Source organism: Salmo trutta, unplaced genomic scaffold, assembly GCF_901001165.1.
Source record: "Salmo trutta unplaced genomic scaffold, fSalTru1.1, whole genome shotgun sequence".
NCBI lineage: Eukaryota > Metazoa > Chordata > Actinopteri > Salmoniformes > Salmonidae > Salmo > Salmo trutta.
This window is the reverse complement of record NW_021823154.1, coordinates 858932-878435: the sequence shown is the minus strand read 5'-3', so window position 1 is coordinate 878435 and position 19504 is coordinate 858932. Positions and strand designations below refer to the sequence as shown.

Genomic DNA, 19504 nt, shown 5'->3' with positions numbered 1-19504 from the left:
CTACATGATGCTGTCAGTATACCACTGTCTTGATGAACCAGAATGGAACACTACATGATGCTGTCAGTATACCACTGTCTTGATGAACCAGAATGGAACACTACATGATGCTGTCAGTATACCACTGTCTTGATGAACCAGAATGGAACACTACATGATGCTGTCAGTATACCACTGTCTTGATGAACCAGAATGGAACACTACACTACATGATGCTGTCAGTATACCACTGTCTTGATGAACCAGAATGGAACACTACATGGGGCTGTCAGTATACCACTGTCTTGATGAACCAGAATGCAACACTACATGATGCTGTCAGTATACCACTGTATTGATGAACCAGAATGGAACACTACATGATGCTGTCAGTATACCACTGTCTTGATGAACCAGAATGGAACACTACATGATGCTGTCAGTATACCACTGTCTTGATGAACCAGAATGGAACACTACATGATGCTGTCAGTATACCACTGTCTTGATGAACCAGAATGGAACACTACATGATGCTGTCAGTATACCACTGTCTTGATGAACCAGAATGGAACACTACATGATGCTGTCAGTATACCACTGTCTTGATGAACCAGAATGGAACACTACATGATGCTGTCAGTATACCACTGTCTTGATGAACCAGAATGGAACACTACATGATGCTGTCAGTATACCACTGTCTTGATGAACCAGAATGGAACACTACATGATGCTGTCAGTATACCACTGTCTTGATGAACCAGAATGGAACACTACATGATGCTGTCAGTATACCACTGTCTTGATGAACCAGAATGGAACACTACATGATGCTGTCAGTATACCACTGTCTTGATGAACCAGAATGGAACACTACATGATGCTGTCAGTATACCACTGTCTTGATGAACCAGAATGGAACACTACATGATGCTGTCAGTATACCACTGTCTTGATGAACCAGAATGGAGCACTACATGATGCTGTCAGTATACCACTGTATTGATGAACCAGAATGGAACACTACATGGGGCTGTCAGTTTATTAGTTACATATATTATATTATAATAATAATATTATTATTGTATATTATATTAGTACTAGAATGGACTAGCGTCCTGTCCAGGGGGTTTACTTGACTAACTTACTCCTCACATTACAGCGTGTGTCTGAAGTGCAGGTGTAACCTTACGGTCGTAGGACTGCTATGCAACAGTAGGTTAATATAACTGAGAGACAAGAGCTTGTCGAGAATCAATACACAACAGTCTGTTGTCGACACACACCATGAACGGGCTGAACTAACTAGTGTAGAGAGAGAGAGAGGGAGAGAGAGAGAGAGAGGGGCAGGATTATTGTGAAATAACATTTCCATAACCCTCCCCTGTATAACGGGCTGAACTAAATAACGTAGAGAGAGAGAGAGAGAGAGAGAGAGAGAGAGAGAGGGGCAGGATTATTGTGAAATAACATTTCCATAACCCTCCCCTGTATAACGGACTTGTCCCGTTCAGCGCAGAGCTTTAGTCTTGTCCACAGTGTCGCTGCTCGAAACAGCCAACCAGGGAGGAAATCCAGCAGCAGTCAGGACTGTCTCTATCTATCAACATGATCATCATAATAGAAGATAAGGTGAGATGCCGTTCCTATATCTTTATCATTACTAACCAGTTTACTGTAGATATAGTTAGATTAGGCGACAACCAGACCTGCTGGAAATGGGTCAGGACGGACAGGCACGTTGTTGCAAACCTCCCGCTTTACCATGTTTTTAGTGTTTCAATAAATAAAACTAGCTACCGTTCGCTAGTTACTTTACTTAGCGACTTGAACAGATGCACACATTACATTTGAATGAAAAATGTGCATTTTTGTGAATTGAGATAACTGGGTAGCAGTGGTCTAGTGAGGGCGGTGGGTTCACCCAAACCATATTCGCCATGTTGACGTCTCACCATTTTAATTCAACACAACTCAAAACGATACTATTAAAACACGATAATTATTTAATACAGCTAACACATTTTAGTGTGTTTTTTATTTGTATAAGAACAGTTACTAGAAGGACATGCTGTTATGAGATATTCATAACGACTCGTCTTTCTCCGTTTTTCTGGTAACGGGCCCCGGCCTTTAACGGGAATAACCGCAGAGTAATTCACCGGGTGTTTCACTGTACTTTCAGCCCTACCTAGTCTAGATATTACAGGCCCTGAGGTTACAAAATGGTTTAAAACGTTGAGGCAACAACTGCTACTTATATACAATGAATGGTTGGTGTGATTTAGCAAAGGTTTTTTATTTTTAGTTGCATTAAACAGTAAGTCAGACTTTGAGCCAGTGCTAGTTAACATGCTAGCTAGCCGGTTTAGCTACATTTTGTCGTTTTTGTCGGGCAGTGCTTAGGTAAAACCAGCTAGCTAGTTGAAAAGTTAAGGGAACATCGCTCCATCTTGTCAGTCTGTACATTAGGCAGATAACGTTAGCTAACATGCTAACCATGTGTTTGATGTGTTTCTACCATGTGCTTGGTTCGTGCTATACGTCCCGTAACACGTGGCTCATAGTGTGGACACCACAGATCAACAATCATGTGTCAAGGATGAGTATTTTAGTTAGCTAACCCTGTCGTTAAAAGACAGAACTAAAGTAAAGATTTATCCGACATTTATCCCCGTCTGTCGGTCTGCCCGCAGGCTCATTCATTCGGTACTCGGTACCGCCGTTCTTCTTCTTCCATGACGGTTTAAGGTCGTTGGTTGGTTCCCAATAAATGTTGCGTTACCGCCACCTGCTAGACTGGTGAATAACCTCCCTTATAATGTGCTTAAATACCCTACCATCTAACCCTACACTAAACCCTACCACACTACTGCACTATTTATATACCCTACCATCTAACCCTACTGCACTATTTATATACCCTACCATCTAACCCTACTCCACTATTTATATACCCTACCATCTAACCCTACACTAAACCCTACCACACTACTGCACTATTTATATACCCTACCATCTAACCCTACTGCACTATTTATATACCCTACCATCTAACCCTACTGCACTATTTATATACCCTACCATCTAACCCTACACTAAACCCTACCACACTACTGCACTATTTATATACCCTACCATCTAACCCTACTGCACTATTTATATACCCTACCATCTAACCCTACTGCACTATTTATATACCCTACCATCTAACCCTACTGCACTATTTATATACCCTACCATCTAACCCTACTGCACTATTTATATACCCTTACCATCTAAACCCTACTCCACTATTTATATACCCTACCATCTAACCCTACTGCACTATTTATATACCCTACCATCTAACCCTACTCCACTATTATATACCCTACCATCTAACCCTACTCCACTATTTATATACCCTACCATCTAACCCTACTCCACTATTTATATACCCTACCATCTAACCCTACTGCACTATTTATATACCCTACCATCTAACCCTACTCCACTATTTATATACCCTACCATCTAACCCTACTCAACTATTTATATACCCTACCATCTAACCCTACACTAAACCCCACCACCCTACTGCACTATTTATATACCCTACCATCTAACCCACTATTTATATACCCTACCATCTAACCCTACACTAAACCCCACCACCCTACTGCACTATTTATATACCCTACCATCTAACCCTACTGCACTATTTATATACCCTACCATCTAACCCTACTGCACTATTTATATACCCTACCATCTAACCCTACTCCACTATTTATATACCCTACCATCTAACCCTACTGCACTATTTATATACCCTACCATCTAACCCTACTGCACTATTTATATACCCTACCATCTAACCCTACTCCACTATTTATATACCCTACCATCTAACCCTACTCCACTATTTATATACCCTACCATCTAACCCTACTCCACTATTTATATACCCTACCATCTAACCCTACACTAAACCCCACCACCCTACTCCACTATTTATATACCCTACCATCTAACCCTACTGCACTATTTATATACCCTACCATCTAACCCTACTCCACTATTTATATACCCTACCATCTAACCCTACTCCACTATTTATATACCCTACCATCTAACCCTACTCCACTATTTATATACCCTACCATCTAACCCTACACTAAACCCCACCACCCTACTCCACTATTTATATACCCTACCATCTAACCCTACACTAAACCCTACCACCCTACTGCACTATTTATATACCCTACCATCTAACCCTACACTAAACCCTACCACCCTACTGCACTATTTATATACCCTACCATCTAACCCTACTCCACTATTTATATACCCTACCATCTAACCCTACTCCACTATTTATATACCCTACCATCTAACCCTACTGCACTATTTATATACCCTACCATCTAACCCTACACCACTATTTATATACCCTACCATCTAACCCTACTGCACTATTTATATACCCTACCATCTAACCCTACTCCACTATTTATATACCCTACCATCTAACCCTACTGCACTATTTATATACCCTACCATCTAACCCTACTGCCACTATTTATATACCCTACCATCTAACCCTACTCCACTATTTATATACCCTACCATCTAACCCTACTCCACTATTTATATACCCTACCACCCTACTGCACTATTTATATACCCTACCATCTAACCCTACTCCACTATTTATATACCCTACCATCTAACCCTACTCCACTATTTATATACCCTACCATCTAACCCTACTGCACTATTTATATACCCTACCATCTAACCCTACACCACTATTATATACCTACCATCTAACCCTACTCCACTATTTATATACCCTACCATCTAACCCTACACTAAACCCTACCACCCTACTGCACTATTTATATACCCTACCCATCTAACCACTACTGCACTATTTATATACCCTACCATCTAACCCTACTGCACTATTTATATACCCTACCATCTAACCCTTACTGCACTTTTATATACCCTACCATCTAACCCTACTCCACTATTTATATACCCTACCATCTAACCCTACTGCACTATTTATATACCCTACCATCTAACCCTACTCCACTATTTATATACCCTACCATCTAACCCTACACTAAACCCCACCACCCTACTGCACTATTTATATACCCTACCATCTAACCCTACTCCACTATTTATATACCCTACCATCTAACCCTACACTAAACCCCACCACCCTACTGCACTATTTATATACCCTACCATCTAACCCTACTCCACTATTTATATACCCTACCATCTAACCCTACACTAAACCCCACCACCCTACTGCACTATTTATATACCCTACCATCTAACCTACCCACTATTTATATACCCCTACCATCTAACCCTACTCCACTATTTATATACCCTACCATCTAACCCTACTCCACTATTTATATACCCTACCATCTAACCCTACTCCACTATTTATATACCCTACCATCTAACCCTACTGCACTATTTATATATACCTAACCATCTAACCCTACTGCGACTATTTATATACCCGAGTACCCATCTAACCCTACTCCACTATTTATATACCCTACCATCTAACCCTACTGCACTATTTATATACCCTACCATCTAACCCTACACTAAACCCTACCACACTACTGCACTATTTATATACCCTACCATCTAACCCTACTCCACTATTTAAATACCCTACCATCTAACCCTACACTAAACCCCACCACCCTACTGCACTGTTTAAATACCCTACCATCTACTCTACTCTACTCTAACCCTGGAAACCTCAACTTGCCTCTCTCTCAAACGGGACATTTCTGATCCCCAGCTCCATGGGCACCTCTACAGTTAACACATTCCACTACTTTCCCCAATGCTAAACATTATTTTGTCTCATCGTCTTCTGTACACTTCTCACACCTAGGAACCTCCCTCTTACACACTGCTGCCACCTGCCCATAAGCTTGACACCTGTAACAACGTAATGTATTGGGCACAAAAGCTGGTACACAAAAGCTGGTACGCGCTGTCTGAGTCTCGCCGCCCTGTCTGAGTCTCGCCGCCCTGTCTGAGTCTCGCCGCCCCTGTCTGAGTCTCGCCGCCCTGTCTGAGTCTCGCCGCCCTGTCTGAGTCTCGCCGCCCTGTCTGAGTCTCTCCGCCCTGTCTGAGTCTCGCCGCCCTGTCTGAGTCTCGCCACCCTGTGTCTGAGTCTCGCCGCCCTGTCTGAGTCTCGCCGCCCTGTCTGAGTCTCGCCGCCCTGTCTGAGTCTCGCCGCCCTGTCTGAGTCTCGCCGCCCTGTCTGAGTCTCGCCGCCCTGTCTGAGTCTCGCCGCCGCCCTGTCTGAGTCTCGCCGCCCTGTCTGAGTCTCGCCGCCCTGTCTGAGTCTCGCCGCCCTGTCTGAGTCTCGCCGCCCTGTCTGAGTCTCGCCGCCCTGTCTGAGTCTCTCGCCGCCCTGTCTGAGTCTCGCCGCCCTGTCTGAGTCTCGCCGCCCTGTCTGAGTCTCGCCGCCCTGTCTGAGTCTCGCCGCCCTGTCTGAGTCTCGCCGCCCTGTCTGAGTCTCGCCGCCCTGTCTGAGTCTCGCCGCCCTGTCTGAGTCTCGCCGCCCTGTCTGAGTCTCGCCGCCCTGTCTGAGTCTCGCCGCCCTGTCTGAGTCTCGCCGCCCTGTATGAGTCTCGCCACCCTGTCTGAGTCTCGCCGCCCTGTCTGAGTCTCTCCGCCCTGTCTGAGTCTCGCCGCCCTGTCTGAGTCTCGCCACCCTGTCTGAGTCTCGCCACCCTGTCTGCGTCGCACCAAACGACGAGCATCACAAACACCGGGGAATCTTCCCCTTCAGTCGGTCACCTTTTGCATTTACTGCTATCCCAGTAAACACTCCATTCAACGGAGCTCTTTTCTTGAGAGCAAAATAATTCACATCTCATTGCCCCCATTTGTTTAACGTGGAGCGTCTGCTCTCTCTGACCAGCAGAAACACAAACTATTAACACAAGACCACTTCTGGTTACCCTCACTGATTCCACCCAACACTGTTTCCACCCACCCTGAAACCTCAAATGGATCAGCCAAAAGGCAAGGGTCCCCCACCCCCCCAAAATGTCACTCCAACTGTCAGACTCATGTTTATCCTGATCCTTGGTGCAAGACTGTAGTACCATTAAACAGGAAATGGCTGCTTCTTGTTCTTCTATGGTATCATGGAGGTGCGTGCCACTACCTACTGTGTTGGGGTGTGATGTCACTCATGGTGTGACTTTCATTGGTATTTTTTTCATTTAACCTTTATTTAACTAGGCAAGTCAGTTAAGAACACATTTCTTATTTACAATGACGGCCTAACCCGGACAAACCCTAACCCGGACGACGCTCGGCCAATCGTGCGCCGCCCTATGGGACTCCCAATCACGGCCGGGTTGCGATACGGCCTGGAATCGAACCAGGGCCTGTAGTGACGCCTCTAGCACTGAGATGCAGTGCTTTAGACCGCTGTGATACAGCCTGGAATCGAACCAGGGTCTGTAGTGATGCCTCTAGCACTGAGATGCAGTGCTTTAGACCGCTGTGATACAGCCTGGAATCGAACCAGGGTCTGTAGTGATGCCTCTAGCACTGAGATGCAGTGCTTTAGACCGCTGTGATACAGCCTGGAATCGAACCAGGGTCTGTAGTGATGCCTCTAGCACTGAGATGCAGTGCTTTAGGCCGCTGTGCCACTGTTGTTCGTGATTCTATATCGCTCATGGTCTGACTAATTCTGTTCATCATGACTGATTCTATATCTCTGAGCCTCTCTGAGCCTCTCTTATCCTCTCTGAGCCTCTCTATCCTCTGTCCTCTCTGATCCTCTCTATCCTCTCTGGTCCTCTCTATCCTCTCTATCCTCTCTGAGTCTTTCATAGCCTCTCTGAGCCTCTCTATCCTCTCTGAGTCTTTCATAGCCTCTCTGAGCCTCTCTATCCTCTCTGAGTCTTTCATAGCCTCTCTGAGCCTCTCTATCCTCTCTGAGTCTTTCATAGCCTCTCTGAGCCTCTCTATCCTCTCTGAGCCTCTCTGGGCCTCTCTGAGCCTCTCTAGCCTCTCTGGGCCTCTCTATCCTCTCTGAGCCTCTCTATCCTCTCTGAGCCTCTGGGCCTCTCTATCCTCTCTGGGCCTCTCTATCCTCTCTGGGCCTCTATATTCTCTCTGAGCCTCTCTATCCTCTCTGAGCCTCTGGGCCTCTCTATCCTCTCTGGGCCTCTCTATCCTCTCTGGGCCTCTCTATCCTCTCTGGGCCTCTATATCCTCTCTGAGCCTCTCTATCCTCTCTGGGCCTCTCTGGGCCTCTATATCCTCTCTTATCCTCTCTGAGCCTCTCTGGGCCTCTCTTATCGTCTATGAGCCTCTCTGAGCCTCTCTCTGTACCTGGCATCCACCAAATACTGCATTGTGTTCTCCCCCACAATTACAGCACTTAACCTTCCCATTACTTCCTCATTCACCGTAATCATGTGCTCCTCCATCCTCGGAATGTCTTTCCATTTCCTTTCCACTGAGCAGCTACATGCCCCGTTCTTTGGCATTTTAAAACGCTGCAGTGCTTTATGGGACAAATTCTCTTGACATTGAAGCTAATGAATCCTTTCTGTTGAGGCCGAAACCTCAGCATCACTGATAGGCTTTTCACTTCCTCCAGCATCACTGATAGGCTTTTCACTTCCTCCAGCATCACTGATAGGCTTTTCACTTCCTCCAGCATCACTGACAGGCTTTTCACTTCCTCCAGCATCACTGACAGGCTTTTCACTTCCTCCAGCATCACTGATAGGCTTTTCACTTCCTCCAGCATCACTGATAGGCTTTTCTATTGCTCCAGCATCACTGACAGGCTTTTCACTTCCTCCAGCATCACTGATAGGCTTTTCACTTCCTCCAGCATCACTGACAGGCTTTTCACTTCCTCCAGCATCACTGACAGGCTTTTCACTTCCTCCAGCATCACTGACAGGCTTTTCACTTCCTCCAGCATCACTGATAGGCTTTTCACTTCCTCCAGCATCACTGATAGGCTTTTCTATTGCTCCAGCATCACTGACAGGCTTTTCACTTCCTCCAGCATCACTGATAGGCTTTTCACTTCCTCCAGCATCACTGATAGGCTTTTCACTTCCTCCAGCATCACTGATAGGCTTTTCACTTCCTCCAGCATCTCTGATAGGCTTTTCACTTCCTCCAGCATCACTGATAGGCTTTTCACTTCCTCCAGCATCACTGATAGGCTTTTCACTTCCTCCAGCATCACTGATAGGCTTTTCACTTCCTCCAGCATCTCTGATAGGCTTTTCACTTCCTCCAGCATCACTGACAGGCTTTTCACTTCCTCCAGCATCACTGATAGGCTTTTCACTTCCTCCAGCATCTCTGATAGGCTTTTCACTTCCTCCAGCATCACTGATAGGCTTTTCACTTCCTCCAGCATCTCTGATAGGCTTTTCACCTCCTCGTGACCTTCTTTCGTACCGATCAACCTGTTGGTTTCCCGTCTCTCTGCCTCCCTTCACATGGTTCTTTAATATCACACATCCAGGCTGCATCGCATCACGGCTGCGATTGGGAGTCCCCCATAGGGTGGCGAGCAATTAGCCCAGCGTCGGTCCGGGTTTGGCCCGGGTTTGGCCCTGGGGGGGTAGGCCGTCATCGTAAATAAGAATTTGTTCTTAACTAGTTTAAATAAAGGTTTAAATAAAATAAAAAAAGAAATCTGTGGGCATAGATATTGGGAACCCAGTGATGAGCCTCCTCTACCTGGGTAAAGGTAAGGCATAATAACCAGAGACATTACTTTTTTCCCATTTTAATCTTTTTCCATTTGCAGAATCTTCCCTTGTTGAGTCTGACTACCACAAAATATTAGCAATATACCCATTTTCCAATGAAACGGGCTAGTTTGACTTCTGGCTACTCAATCCCCTGTGTTTTAATCACAGAGTCGTGGTAACATGAAGGATGTACCTCGGGGGGGGTGTTGGAGCTGTAACATTAGTCTTTAATCACAGAGTCGTGGTAACATGAAGACCTCAGGGGGGGTGTTGGAGCTGTAACATTAGTCTTTAATCACAGAGTCGTGGTAACATGAAGACCTCAGGGGGGGTGTTGGAGCTGTAACATTAGTCTTTAATCACAGAGTCGTGGTAACATGAAGACCTCAGGGGGGGTGTTGGAGCTGTAACATTAGTCTTCTGTCTGGTTGAGGTTTCAGTCTTTAATCGGTCGTCTCTTCGTTTGTCCCCTCAAGGGATTGATGCTCGTATTAACAGACCCACTATAACAGACCCGCTATAACAGAACCAGTAGACCCACTATAACAGAACCAGTAGACCCACTATAACAGAACCAGTAGACCCACTATAACAGAACCAGTAGACCCGCTATAACAGAACCAGTAGACCCACTATAACAGACCCAGTAGACCCACTATAACAGAACCAGTAGACCCACTATAACAGAACCAGTAGACCCGCTATAACAGAACCAGTAGACCCGCTATAACAGAACCAGTAGACCCGCTATAACAGACCCGCTATAACAGAACCAGTAGACCCACTATAACAGAACCAGTAGACCCACTATAACAGACCCGCTATAACAGAACCAGTATACCCACTATAACAGAACCAGTAGACCCACTATAACAGAACCAGTAGACCCGCTATAACAGAACCAGTAGACCCACTATAACAGACCCAGTAGACCCACTATAACAGAACCAGTAGACCCGCTATAACAGAACCAGTAGACCCGCTATAACAGAACCAGTAGACCCGCTATAACAGACCCGCTATAACAGAACCAGTAGACCCACTATAACAGAACCAGTAGACCCACTATAACAGACCCGCTATAACAGAACCAGTATACCCACTATAACAGAACCAGTAGACCCTCTATAACAGAACCAGTAGACCCGCTATAACAGAACCAGTAGACCCGCTATAACAGAACCAGTAGACCCACTATAACAGAACCAGTAGACCCACTATAACAGACCCAGTAGACCCACTATAACAGAACCAGTAGACCCACTATAACAGAACCAGTAGACCCACTATAACAGAACCAGTAGACACACTATAACAGAACCAGTAGACCCACTATAACAGTGATTACACAAACACACTCCGACACACTTTCAGAGATCTGTTGGCAATAAAGGTATTGAAGTACAATAGTAGTGATGGTGTATTTTTGACATGGTGTGTGTGTGTGTGTGTGTGTGTATGTGTCTGTGTGTGTGTGTGTGTGTGTGTGTGTGTGTGTGTGTGTGTGTGTGTGTGTGTGTGTGTCTGTGTGTGTGTGTGTCTGTGTCTGTGTCTGTGTCTGTGTCTGTGTCTGTGTCTGTGTGTGTGTGTGTGTGTGTGTGTATGTGTATGTGTATGTGTCTGTGTGTCTGTGTCTGTGTCTGTGTCTGTGTGTGTGTGTGTGTGTGTGCGCGCGTGCGCGTGTGTGTGTACCAGGAGGGCTTTGACAAGGCCCTGGAGGAGGCAGGAGATAAGCTGGTGGTCGTGGACTTCACAGCCACGTGGTGCGGCCCCTGTCAGAGCATCGGTCCTTTCTTCAAGGTGACCTTCTAATCCACCATACAGCTTTTATTAAACAGGAAATACGTTCTGCACTTTCTACTGGGTGTTGGAGTGTTGGTCCATTTTGGAACAGGATGTGGAGTGATCTGACTTAATTTCCCTCTTCTCTCTAAATCCTCTTCTTTTCTCTCTCTCTGTCTCTGTCTCTGTCTCTCTCTGTCTCTCTCTGTCTCTCTCTGTCTCTCTCTCTGTCTCTTTCTCTCTGTCTCTCTCTCTCTCTCTCTGTCTCTGTCTCTCTCTCCTCTCTCTCTCTCTCTCTTCTCTCTCTCTCTCTGTCTCTGTCCTCTCTCTCTGTCTCTGTCTCTCTGTCTCTCTGTCCTCCTCTCTGTCTCTCTGTCTCTGTGTCTGTCTCTCTGTCTCTCTCTCTCTCTCTCTCTCTCTCCTCTCTCTCTCTGTCTCTCTCTGTCTCTTCTCTCTCTCTCCTCCTCTCTCTCTGCTCTGTCCTCTGTCTCTCTCTGTCTCTGTCTCTCTCCTCTCTCCTCTCGCTCTCTCTCTCTGTCTCTCTCTGTCTCTCTCTCTCTCCTCTCCGTCCTCCTCCCTCTCCCTTCTCTCTGTCTCTCTCCCTCTCTCTCTCCTCTCTGTCTCTCTCTTCTCTCCCCTCGCTCCCCCCTCTTCTGTCTTCTCTCTCTCCTCTCTCCTCTCTTCTCTCCTCCTCTCGCCTCTCTCTCTCTCTCTCTCTCTCTCTCTGTCTCTCTCTGCTCTCTCTCTGAATCCAGGGTCTGTCTGAGAATTATCAGAGTGTGGTCTTCCTGAAGGTTGACGTGGACGACGCGCCGGTGAGCAACAGATCTGGGATCAGCCATCTGTCCTTAATCACAGCCTTTATCCATACAGCAACATTATTAACAGATCTGGGATCAGCCATCTGCCCCCCTGATCACAGCCTTTATCCATACAGCAACATTATTAACAGATCTGGGATCAGCCATCTGCCCCCTGATCACAGCCTTTATCCATACAGCAACATTATTAACAGATCTGGGATCAGCCATCTGTCCTTAATCACAGCCTTTATCCATACAGCAACATTATTAACAGATCTGGGATCAGCCATCTGTCCTTAATCACAGCCTTTATCCATACAGCAACATTATTAACAGATCTGGGATCAGCCATCTGCCCCCCTGATCACAGCCTTTATCCATACAGCAACATTATTAACAGATCTGGGATCAGCCATCTGTCCCCCTGATCACAGCCTTTATCCAAACAGCAACATTATTAACAGATCTGGGATCAGCCATCTGTCCCCCTGATCACAGCCTTTATCCATACAGCAACATTATTAACAGATCTGGGATCAGCCATCTGCCCCCTGATCACAGCCTTTATCCATACAGCAACATTATTAACAGATCTGGGATCAGCCATCTGCCCCCCTGATCACAGCCTTTATCCATACAGCAACATTATTAACAGATCTGGGATCAGCCATCTGCCCCCCTGATCACAGCCTTTATCCATACAGCAACATTATTAACAGATCTGGGATCAGCCATCTGTCCTTAATCACAGCCTTTATCCATACAGCAACATTATTAACAGATCTGGGATCAGCCATCTGTCCTTAATCACAGCCTTTATCCATACAGCAACATTATTAACAGATCTGGGATCAGCCATCTGTCCTTAATCACAGCCTTTATCCATACAGCAACATTATTAACAGATCTGGGGATCAGCCATCTGTCCTTAATCACAGCCTTTATCCATACAGCAACATTATTAACAGATCTGGGATCAGCCATCTGCCCCCCTGATCACAGCCTTTATCCATACAGCAACATTATTAACAGATCTGGGATCAGCCATCTGTCCTTAATCACAGCCTTTATCCATACAGCAACATTATTAACAGATCTGGGATCAGCCATCTGCCCCCTGATCACAGCCTTTATCCATACAGCAACATTATTAACAGATCTGGGATCAGCCATCTGCCCCCTGATCACAGCCTTTATCCATACAGCAACATTATTAACAGATCTGGGATCAGCCATCTGCCCCCTGATCACAGCCTTTATCCATACAGCAACATTATTAACAGATCTGGGATCAGCCATCTGCCCCCTGATCACAGCCTTTATCCATACAGCAACATTATTAACAGATCTGGGATCAGCCATCTGCCCCCCTGATCACAGCCTTTATCCATACAGCAACATTATTAACAGATCTGGGATCAGCCATCTGCCCCCTGATCACAGCCTTTATCCATACAGCAACATTATTAACAGATCTGGGATCAGCCATCTGCCCCCCTGATCACAGCCTTTATAGCAACACTGGTCTGATGTAACCAACTTCTCCTTTCTCTCTCTTTTTCTCTGTCCCTTCCCTTTCTCTCTCCTCCCTCGCTCTCCTTCTATCTCTCTCGTTCTGTTTTTCTCTCTCCTCCCTTGCTCTTCTATCTCTCTCTTGTTCTGTTTCTCTCTCTCCTCCCTCGCTCTTCTATGTCTCTCGTTCTGTTTCTCTCTCTCGTTCTGTTTCTCTCTCTCCTCCCTCGCTCTCCTATGTCTCTTGTTCTGTTTCTGTTTCTCTCTCTCCTCCCTCGCTCTCCTATCTCTCTCGTTCTGTTTCTCTCTCGTTCTGTTTCTCTCTCCTCGCTCTCCTATGTCTCTCGTTCTGTTTCTGTTTCTCTCTCTCCTCCCTCGCTCTCCTATCTCTCTCGTTCTGTTTCTCTCTCGTTCTGTTTCTCTCTCTCCTCCCTCTCTGTCCTATCTCTCTCGTTCTGTTTCTCTCTCGTTCTGTTTTTCTCTCTCCTCCCTCTCTGTCCTTCTCTCTGTCTCCCCCTCCTCCCTTTCCTCAGGATGTGGCCAGTTTCTGTGACATCAAGTGTATGCCAACATTCCACTTCTACAAGAACCAGAAGAAGGTAGGAGTCTGCTGGTAGTCTTAAAGAGACAGTTCCTAATATTAACTAGAAGGTAGGAGTCTGCTGGTAGTCTTAAAGAGACAGTTCCTAATTTTAACCAGAAGGTAGGAGTCTGCTGGTAGTCTTAAAGAGACAGTTCCTAATTTTAACCAGAAGAAGTTAGGAGTCTGCTTGTAGTCTTAAAGAGACAGTTCCTAATATTAACTAGAAGGTAGGAGTCTGCTGGTAGTCTTAAAGAGACAGTTCCTAATATTAACTAGAAGGTAGGAGTCTGCTGGTAGTCTTAAAGAGACAGTTCCTAATTTTAACCAGAAGAAGGTAGGAGTCTGTTTGTAGTCTTAAAGAGACAGTTCCTAATTTTAACCAGAAGAAGGTAGGAGTCTGTTTGTAGTCTTAAAGAGACAGTTCCTAATTTTAACCAGAAGAAGGTAGGAGTCTGTTTGTAGTCTTAAAGAGACAGTTCCTAATTTTAACCAGAAGAAGGTAGGAGTCTGTTTGTAGTCTTAAAGAGACAGTTCCTAATTTTAACCAGAAGAAGGTAGGAGTCTGTTTGTAGTCTTAAAGAGACAGTTCCTAATTTTAACCAGAAGAAGGTAGGAGTCTGTTTGTAGTCTTAAAGAGACAGTTCCTAATTTTAACCAGAAGAAGGTAGGAGTCTGTTTGTAGTCTTAAAGAGACAGTTCCTAATTTTAACCAGAAGAAGGTAGGAGTCTGTTTGTAGTCTTAAAGAGACAGTTCCTAATTTTAACCAGAAGAAGGTAGGAGTCTGCTGGTAGTCTTAAAGAGACAGTTCCTAATTTTAACCAGAAGAAGGTAGGAGTCTGCTGGTAGTCTTAAAGAGACAGTTCCTAATATTAACCAGAAGGTAGGAGTCTGCTGGTAGTCTTAAAGAGACAGTTCCTAATTTTAACCAGAAGAAGGTAGGAGTCTGTTTGTAGTCTTAAAGCGGCAGTCAGCAGTTCCTAATCTTAAACCACTTTGTGACACATTCTGCTGTAAAAAGCTCTATTTAAACTGAAACTCTGAGATTTAGAGGTTGAGCGCGGGGTTAAGCTACAGGACAGGAAACAGCAGAGAAATTTACTCGCGATTCAAATCTCTTAGTTTGTTGTGGAAATCGACCCCATATTCCCGTATTGTTTGTTTACTTCGTGCATCTCTGTCTCTACTTATACATACAATTGGTTGATTGATTTGTTGAATAACTGATTTGATTCATTGATTGGTTAGGTGATTGATTCATTTATTTGTTGAATAACTGATTTGATTCATTGATTGGTTAGGTGATTGATTCATTTATTTGTTGATTGGTTGATTGATTTGATTCATTGATTGGTTAGGTGATTGATTCATTTATTTGTTGGTTGGTTGGTTGATTGATTTGATTCATTGATTGGTTAGGTGATTGATTCATTTATTTGTTGATTGGTTTATTTGTTGATTAACTGATTTGATTGGTTGTTGTGTTCCAGGTGGAGGAGTTCTCAGGGTCCAATCAGGCCAAACTGGAGGAGCTGGTCAACACCCACAAATAAACACCTGTCTGTCTCCTCTCCTCTCTCTCACCTGTCTGAGGACAGTTGTCTCCTCTCCAACTCTCCTCTCCTCTCTCTCAGTTCACCTGAGGACACCCCAAAGCCTTCCACCCTCTCCTCAACTGATTTGACAGGATGCCTGAATGCCTTCCACCCTCTCCTCCCTTTCTCCTCCCCCAATCTACATAGAATATGCCTTTCACCTTCCTCTGTTTTCCCTCCCCCTTCTCCCCGTCTCCCTCTCTCTCCCTCCCCCGTCTCCCTCTCTCTCCCTCCCCTGTCTCCCTCCCTCCTTCTCCCCGACTCTCTCTCCCCCCCGGTCTCTCCCCCCGTCTCCCTCTCTCTCCCCCGGTTTCTCTGCCCCCTGTCTCCCTCTCTCTCCCCCCCGTCTCCCCTTCTCCCCCCCCGTCTCCCCCCCGTCTCCCTCTCTCCCACCCTGGTTTCTCTCTTCCCCCCGTCTCCCTCTCCTACCTAGGGATGGATCAATAATGTATAATAATAAACCATTTGTATTAAAATGCAGTCTCTTTCCTTAAACTTATATTTTCATTAATGTACATTGTGCTATAAATGTATAATTTGTCTGTTTTTTTGTATTGGCTAAATCATTGTTGGTTACATTCTACCATGTTATTACCACAAATACAGATAAGAACGTCTAAGAGTCTTTCTGCCAAACCTGATTGTTGTTCTCACACTGCCCTCTGCTGGTATTACTGCAGAACGTCACTCAATCAAAACAAGAATATATAATTTAAAAAAAATCATGGTTTTGCTAAATAGAATCTAAACTTTTACTTACTTGAATTAATGGGATGAATGTGAATGGAGGCCTGTAGTATAGACCTGAATGGAGGCCTGTAGTATAAACCTGAATGGAGGCCTGTAGTATAAACCTTGAATGGAGGCCTGTAGTATAAACCTGAATGGAGGCCTGTAGTTTAAACCTGAATGGAGGCCTGTAGTTTAAACCTGAATGGAGGCCTGTAGTATAAACCTGAATGGAGGCCTGTAGTCTATAAACCTGAATGGAGGCCTGTAGTATAAACCTGAATGGAGGCCTGTAGTATAAACCTGAATGGAGGCCTGTAGTATAAACCTGAATGGAGGCCTGTAGTATAAACATGAATGGAGGCCTGTAGTATAAACATGAATGGAGGCCTGTAGTATAAACCTGAATGGAGGCCTGTAGTCTATAAACTTGAATGGAGGCCTGTAGTATAAACCTGAATGGAGGCCTGTAGTATAAACCTGAATGGAGGCCTGTAGTATAAACCTGAATGGAGGCCTGTAGTATAAACCTGAATGGAGGCCTGTAGTATAACCTGAATAGAGGCCTGTAGTATAAACCTGAATGGAGGCCTGTAGTATAAACCTGAATGGAGGCCTGTAGTATAAACCTGAATGGAGGACTGTAGTATAAACCTGAATGGAGGCCTGTAGTATAAACCTGAATGGAGGCCTGTAGTGTAAACAGAATGGAGGCCTGTAGTATAAACCTGAATGGAGGCCTGTAGTATAAACCTGAATGGAGGCCTGTAGTATAAACTGAATGGAGGCCTGTAGTATAAACCTGAATGGAGGCCTGTAGTATAAACCTGAATGGAGGCCTGTAGTATAAACATGAATGGAGGCCTGTAGTATAAACCTGAATGGAGGCCTGTAGTATAAACCTGAATGGAGGCCTGTGAAAAGGCCTGTATATAACATGAATGGAGGCCTGTAGTATAAACCTGAATGGAGGCCTGTAGTATAAACCTGAATGGAGGCCTGTAGTATAAACCTGAATGGAGGCCTGTAGTATAAACCTGAATGGAGGCCTGTAGTATAAACCTGAATGGAGGCCTGTAGTATAAACATGAATGGAGGCCTGTAGTATAAACCTGAATGGAGGCCTGTAGTATAAACATGAATGGAGGCCTGCAGTATAAACATGAATGGAGGCCTGTAGTCTATAAACCTGAATGGAGGCCTGTAGTATAAACCTGAATGGAGGCCTGTAGTATAAACCTGAATGGAGGCCTGTAGTATAAACATGAATGGAGGCCTGTAGTATAAACCTGAATGGAGGCCTGTAGTATAAACCTGAATGGAGGCCTGTAGTATAAACCTGAATGGAGGCCTGTAGTATAAACATGAATGGAGGCCTGTAGTATAAACCTGAATGGAGGCCTGTAGTATAAACATGAATGGAGGCCTGTAGTATAAACCTGAATGGAGGCCTGTAGTATAAACATGAATGGAGGCCTGTAGTATAAACCTGAATGGAGGCCTGTAGTATAAACCTGAATGGAGGCCTGTAGTATAAACATGAATGGAGGCCTGTAGTATAAACATGAATGGAGGCCTGTAGTATAAACCTGAATGGAGGCCTGTAGTATAAACCTGAATGGAGGCCTGTAGTATAAACCTGAATGGAGGCCTGTAGTCTATAAACCTGAATGGAGGCCTGTAGTATAAACCTGAATGGAGGCCTGTAGTATAAACCTGAATGGAGGCCTGTAGTATAAACCTGAATGGAGGCCTGTAGTATAAACATGAATGGAGGCCTGTAGTATAAATTTGAATGGAGGCCTGTTGTATAAACTGAATGGAGGCCTGTAGTATAAACATGAATGGAGTCCTGTAGTATAAACATGAATGGAGGCCTGTAGTATAAACTGAATGGAGGCCTGTAGTATAAACATGAATGGAGGCCTGTAGTATAAACATGAATGGAGGCCTGTAGTCTATAAACCTGAATGGAGGCCTGTAGTATAAACCTGAATGGAGGCCTGTAGTATAAACCTCCAAGTGTTGAACTGGGGGACGTACATCTACACTGAACAAAAATAGAAACGCAACATTCAACAATTTACAAAGATTTTACGGAGTTTTTAAAACTCCGTAATTTTTTTTACTTAACTAGGAAATCAGTTAAGAACAAATTCTTATTTACAATGACGGCCTAACGGGGAACAGTGGGTTAACTGCCTTGTGCAGGCTACTTGTCAGCTCGGGATTCGATCCAGCAACCTTTCGGTTACTGACCCAACACTCTAACCACTAGGTTACCAGACGCACAGTTCATATGAGGAAATCAGTCAATTGAAATAAATTCATTAGACCATAATCTGTATTAAATGGAACACAATGTTGTACATGTCGACCCAGAGCACCCCAAACATGCTCATTGGGTGACATGTTTGGTGAGTGTGCAGGCCATGGAAGAACTGGGATGTTTTCATCTTCAGGAATTGTGTACAGATCCTTGCGACATGGGGCCGTGTATTATTATACTGAAACACGAGGTGATGGCGGTGGATGAATGGCACGACAATGGACCTCAGGATCTCGTCACGGTATCTCTGTGTGTTCAAATTTCCATCTATATAACGCAATTGTGTTTGTTGTCTGTAGCTTATGCCCAGTGGTCTAAAAATACTTGAAAGTACTAAAATAGTTTTTTGGGGTATCTACTTTACTATTTATATTTGACAACTTTTACTTCACTATAT

General features: G+C 44.7%; 1 protein-coding gene across 1 annotated transcript; it reads left to right on the top strand.

Annotated features, from left to right (window-relative positions):
• Positions 1-1389: 1389 nt before the first annotated feature.
• On the top strand, positions 1390-16226 carry LOC115189436 (thioredoxin). Its single transcript, XM_029748066.1, has 5 exons — positions 1390-1614; positions 11472-11576; positions 12314-12373; positions 14407-14472; positions 15945-16226. The coding sequence occupies exons 1-5, from the start codon at positions 1591-1593 to the stop codon at positions 16005-16007; spliced, it is 318 nt and encodes a 105-aa protein (XP_029603926.1). The 5' UTR covers positions 1390-1590; the 3' UTR covers positions 16008-16226.
• Positions 16227-19504: the final 3278 nt, after the last annotated feature.

Coding starts and splice junctions, on each gene's coding strand:
- LOC115189436 (XM_029748066.1), top strand. CDS start 1,591: ATGATCATCATAATAGAAGATAAG. Junction 1,615..11,471: donor TCATCATAATAGAAGATAAG/GTGAGATGCCGT, acceptor TGTGTGTACCAG/GAGGGCTTTGACAAGGCCCT. Junction 14,473..15,944: donor TCTACAAGAACCAGAAGAAG/GTAGGAGTCTGC, acceptor GTTGTGTTCCAG/GTGGAGGAGTTCTCAGGGTC.